The 6,318-nt window shown below is 50.2% G+C and overlaps 1 protein-coding gene across 1 annotated transcript; it reads left to right on the top strand.

Moving 5' to 3' along the window:
• The first annotated feature begins 1,041 nt into the window (after nt 1–1,041).
• Nucleotides 1,042–2,454, top strand: LOC137436443 (growth arrest-specific protein 1-like). Its single transcript, XM_068130232.2, has one exon. The coding sequence runs from the start codon at nt 1,192–1,194 to the stop codon at nt 2,071–2,073; it is 882 nt and encodes a 293-aa protein (XP_067986333.1). The 5' UTR covers nt 1,042–1,191; the 3' UTR covers nt 2,074–2,454.
• Nucleotides 2,455–6,318: the final 3,864 nt, after the last annotated feature.

Genomic DNA, 6,318 nt, shown 5'->3' with positions numbered 1-6,318 from the left:
TCTACCTTGCAGAACCTACACCTGTCCGATTGACTCAGTCTTGACATCTTATTGAAGCCATTGGTATAGTGTCCTTGGTCGTGGGTATTTATTCCGACGCATTCTCCATCCCAGCTCCAATGAACCTTTATTGTGCCCAATCTGTCCAGATGTTTTTTGAATCTCCCAGCTCTTTTGTCCTCCCATTTGTCCGTCTATATCTGTTGATATTTCGTTTTGTATTTCTGTTGGCTTTTTGCAATTGTTGGGGCTGTAGTCGTTGCTGTTTCAGTTTCATGTGTGACATCTTCCATTCACACCTGTCTTTGGAAAAAAAATTGCTCAGTGGGTGAGGGATACCTTTTCTGGCTTGATGTCTTCGTGGTTGTAGACAAATTGGACTCGGTAGTCTGTTGAGCTTTCCACGTATTCATCTAGTCCGACCGACAGTCGTCATTATGTGCACTTGGTTGAGCTCCATCAGGTCACCACCACCACCACCACCACCTCCTCGTTTTGGCAGGTACATGACAGAGTAAGGTGACGGTTGTTATTGTACAAAAAACATTTCAAACCGGATAAGCTTAATTGTGTCGGATGTTTTAAAGTCCATCGGACAAAGTGGACTGATATAAGAAGTTTGAAAAGGAATTGCCATTGTACATTGATGTGGAAGCCGAAAGGTCATACAAAAAATGAAATGTGATCCACGTGAGTGTCCCTAATAAAAGTTTTTTTTATTTAATTTTATTTTGGGTGATGGGGTTACCCGTATGAAAATGAAAACGTTCTCTATCTTTACGTCGTTCATGTCGTCTGTTCTCTGTATCTGCGGCTGTGGCTAATTCTTCGGACCCCATTCTTCTTCGCTTCGCTTTCCAAGCAGCGGCTGGAACAAATTGGGAATCCACGCTCGCGCAGGAACAGAAGGAAAGTGAAGGGCCGGGTGTTGGGGTGGAAGAAAGGAAGAGGGTGGAAGTGGGTGGGAGTGCATCGGACGGGAGGAGAGGGAGGAAGAGAGGAATAAAAAGAGAGAAAGGAAGAGTTGAAAGGGGCGGGGAGGAGCGGGCACCACGAATGACCGACGAGCCGGAGGGGCTTATAAAAGGCGGCGAGGACGCGATTCCGGCTTTCCAAAGGAAGCGGTTCGACGGGAACGCCGCGCCTGCCCGCCCCATGAGGCCGGCGCCGAGACACGTCCGACGCTAGGAGATGCCCGCGGGTGCCACCGTGCCCCCGGGGCTCGCCCCGCCGCCGCTGCTGCTCCTCGTGCTGCTCGGAGTGCACGGTCTCGCAGGCGACGTCGCGCGGGGGGAGCCGTGCTGGCGAGCCGTGCTCCGCTGCCGCACGCAGCCCGAGTGCCGTGGCGCGTACGAGCGCTACGCGCGTGCCTGCGCTCCCGTACTGCGCGGCGATCGGCGCACGTGCCCCTCGCACTGCGTGACGTCGCTCGGACAGCTGAACGGGACGCGCGGCGGACCGGGGCTCGAGGTGTGCGAGTGCGGGCCCGACGCGGCGTGCTCCTCGGCCAAGCGGCGCCTCGATCCGTGCCTGCCCCGCACGCTGCCCCGCGGGACCACCCTGGGCTGCACCGAGGCGAGGACGCGTTGCCTGGACGACGCCGAGTGCGCGCTCGCGCTCGCCGACTACCTGTCCGCGTGCGGACGCCTCTTCAACGGGGAGCGGTGCGGCCCGCGCTGCCGCGCCGTCATCGCCCGCATGCTGGTGCTTCCGTCGGCCCGCCGCATGGCCAGATGCGTGTGCGACGGCATCGAGCGGCCATTCTGCGAGGCCGTCAAGGCCAACATGGAACGCCTTTGCTTCTCGGCCGAAGGCGGCAGTGGCGCGTTACCGCGGCCCGACTACTTCCGGGAGCAAGGGGACGGTGCCGATGGTGACCTTGAGGAGGAGGATGAGGAGGGCGAAGACTCTGCTTATGATTACGACCACTACAGTAACGCTCCAGGTAACCGAGAATCGGCCGAACGTTCCCTGTCCACGACCCATTCGGGTCATTCGTCACGACTCGCCACCACGTTCCCGGGACTCTACCTGGTGGTGGCTCCACTGGGCATTCTCGTGGCCACACGTTGAACCTCGTCATCATCATCACCACCAAATCAGGTGTACGGGTTGTGCCAGCATCCCTGAAAGCAGGACGGTCGGCTTGGTGGTCCTTCAAAAGGCTGTTGGCACAGGTGTACTCCGTATACCTGAGAGCCATCCATGGACATCAAAGGCATTAAATCGTGTAAAGGATTCACAAAGAAACCCAAAGTTGCACTGTTGCCTCTTCTTCTTCTTCTCTTTGCCATACACCATGATTCTATCTTATGTACAATTCTGTTTATAGGTCTCTTTCACATGTGGTTGAACGATGGACATTCGAAGGAAAGATGTTTTGTATGTAAAGTGTTTTATCTGTAAGATATGGGATTGTTTGATAAAGAAATACAATGATTTAATACCCACGTATGACTTGAGTCGACTGTGCATCCGCAATCCCTCGGCGGCATCGCTCCAACCCACTAACAATTAAATAATCGGGAAAACATTGATGTCTTTACAGGATGAACACACACACCACTAATATATATATATATATGTATATACACACTGCACACACACACACACACCACTAATACACACAGACACACATGACTAACACACACACACACCACCAATACACACACACACACACACACATGACTACCACACACACACACACACACACACCACTAATACACACACACACATGACTAACACACACACACACACCACTAATACTAATACACACACACACACATGACTAACACACACACATGACTAATACACACACACACACACACACACACACACATACACACACACCACTAATACACACACACACACACACACACATGACTAACACACACACATGACTAAAACACACATGACTAACACACACACATGACTTACACACATACACACCACTAATACCCACACACACACACACATGACTAACACACACACACATGACTAACATACACACACATGACTAGCACACACACATGACTAACACACATACCATGACTAGCACACACACACACACACACATGACTAACACACACACACACACACACACATGACTAACACACACATGACTAACACACACACATGATTAATAAACAGACATCTGTTTTTTTTTCATTTCTGTTCCTCACAATTCTATCTCTCTCTTACACACACAAACACACAAACACACGAGGGTGGCTACTTCGAGACCTGGGAGGACTCCGTTCCACGTTCTGAAACCCGCAAATGGAGATAACAACCAACGACACAAACATGTGCACATTGTAACAACTGCTATCGTTCTCTAACGGATAAATTTAATTGATAGTAAATCATGTTCCACCTGAAACAAACATCCATGGACAGGATAACATTTTATACAATCTTGTACACCAAACTCCACACACACACACTCCGTCCTACCAAACAGGTATGTTTTGAAGGTAGGTATATTGCATTTGTGGACGAGTCGACCCTCCGGCGACCCAGGATACTCGACTACATGTGCAGGAATTTGTAACGTATTCAGAATGCCGGCGATAACTCGCCCACTCTTTATGAAGGACACCGTGCGATCTTCAACGTCCACCAACTGATACCAGCAGACGGGACACCCGGCTAAACGTCCAACCGAGGGACGGCGCACACATTGATGAATCGCCCTGTTTGTGAAACACCTGGATGGCAGTTTACACCTGGGTCGGGATTCGAACCCAGGTTGGACAGGCTAGTGTGTATACCTCGAGGCCAGGTTAACCTTCTCCTACAGGTACAACCAATGCTTACAATAAATCATCTGCGTACATGGGAATGGTTGACGTCCTGCACTCAGGTTTCAGCACCACTCGTCTCTTCAACCAAATGATGACGTAATATAAAATCTACCGGGCTGGGTAGGATACCTCACAGGTAGTGAGTATACCACTTACATTTGAGCTGTCCAGCCTGGGTTCGATTCCCGACCTTACTATAAACTGCCACCCTGGTGCTTCGCAAGCATGGTGTTGTATCAAGGTATCCGTCGGATCAAGGTATCCGTTTGGAGGTGAAGCGGGAGAACCCAACCGTGGCACCTGACACCTTGGCCAAATGACACATTCTTGCCCTGCTACTGCTGGGAAGGCAAAGGCAAACCACCTAGTGTGTGTAATCCTTGCCATGAGACTGCAAGACTGCTTTGGGAGAGAGAGAGAGAGAGAGAGAGAGATCCAACATTTGTTACAGGTTCATGTTTATCACTTCAACCTGTTGATATTAGGGTGTTGACTTACTGATCACCTGGTGTAAAGAACACATTAATGTATTAATTATTTATTAGTCTTCGAATATTTGCGTACGTAATAAATTATTGCCACTTCCAAAAGTTGGATACAGAGGTAACCAACACACTTACCTACCGTTGATCTTTCTAGCATGGGTTCGATTCCCGACTCTACTATAAATGGTCGGATTGGTGCTTCGCAGGTAAATGGTCGGATTGGTGCTTCGCAGGTAAATGGTCGGATTGGTGCTTCGCAGGTAAATGGTCGGATTGGTGCTTCGCAGGTAAATGGTCGGATTGGTGCTTCGCAGGTAAATGGTCGGATTGGTGCTTCGCAGGTAAATGGTCGGATTGGTGCTTCGCAGGTCGAGTGTTATGGTTACGTGATCGTGCTCCTTTCCTCGGATGGACGTTAAGCTGGATGTCCCGTCTGCCAGCATTAGCCTGATGGACGTTAAAGTTCACACGGTGTCTTTCCTGACCATTCCAGGTGAACTATATTCCTGCCCTTTATTCCAAGGGGCAGGTGAAAATCATTTGGTGAAATTCCTGCCACTTTAAGTCGATCGTCAGGCCTGGCCACCTGGCTCGTGAAAGACTTGGGCCAATACCTTTCCCCACGACCGGCTACAAGAGGTCGAGAATCGTTGGGGACGTTAAAATAGTCATTGTCATTATTTAATTAGTATTAGTATTTAATTATTTTCCCACGGTAAATTTCATTAAACCCTCGATTTTTGAATAGCGTCATTTGTAGGTCACATGACTCGTATCCAATGATCGAAAAGTCCTATTTAAACGATTTCAAAAGGTGAAACAGGGATACCTGTACCAGGATGGTTGTGTGTGTGTCGGTGGTGGAGAGAAAAGTGTGCAGATGTCTGTGTGTGTGCGAGTGTGGATCCATAAAGTGTGTGGATCTATGAAGATGAAGGGATAGGAAATGAGAAAGGGAGACGTCATGCGGTTCAAGCCCTCGATCTAGACCATGGACCCAAATAAACAGCTGGACATCACCCCCACCACCACCACCACCACCCACCACCACCAATCCAGACACAGAGTCAAGTGCTGGCTTTGTGCTGTGAACAGGCACGCGCCGCAGGGGGGGGAGTTGACGACCGTTATGGGGTTCGAGCCCCCCACCCCCTCCCCCCTTGCTTTTCTCCTTCACTCCAGACTCCCAAACTCCCTCCTTCCAGCCAACTACCACGAGCGCTGCTGGTCGTGGCTCCTTCACCCGAACCATCCCCCCTTTTCTTTTTTCATGCCCCGCAGGAGACTTTTCTAATAATGATGGAGGAGGCAGGGAGCCGGACCCGGGTCTGGATGCTTGGGGAGGGGAACACGTTTCTATGTCCCGACTGCAGCGTCTGGAAGAGCGTTTTGTGTTCGTCAAACCTAAAGTTACAATTTAGGAACTCCGAGTGACGTGACGGTAAAAACGTGGCCGAACGGGGCTCTTTGAACGGTGGTGCGTATGACGTAGGACGGTGGTGCCGTGACGTCACTCCCAGCGGCGCCGGGAAACCTGGGATACAAACATGAAGCAGGGAAATCCCTGAGCCTGACGGCGACGTGCTGCTGAGAACTCGTCTCGACTTATATATCAAAATGTGAAATTGCCGCCTCCCCTGCGCCCCCCAAACCGCCCCTTCCTCCTCCACACATTTCATATAAACTTGAGTTATCATCAGCCATTTAACCCGAGCTTTGCTTATTTACAAATTACAGAGCACAAAACAAGAACGGAGCACGTGAGGATGTACAGCAGCACAAGAGGCTATCACAAAGTAAATTTGTACAACTAAATATTTAAAATAGTCCAAAAAAACTTCTTCCACCTCATTTCTGGTCTTGCACCCTCTGCCCTCTCCAAGCTTTGCCCCCGCCCAGGTATCTGCAGAACACCTGAGGTCCACCAGCATTTCCACCTACTAGTGAAACTGCCTAAATCCAGAACCACTGCTCACGACTCTTATATTCCTCTTTTTCCCCACCTGTGGAACCAACGTCCATACTCT

This window comes from Myxine glutinosa, chromosome 11 (genome assembly GCF_964187855.1).
Source record: "Myxine glutinosa chromosome 11, kmMyxGlut1.1, whole genome shotgun sequence".
NCBI lineage: Eukaryota > Metazoa > Chordata > Myxini > Myxiniformes > Myxinidae > Myxine > Myxine glutinosa.
Note: the sequence above shows the minus strand (reverse complement) of the source record. Positions and strands in the feature narration are given on the sequence as shown.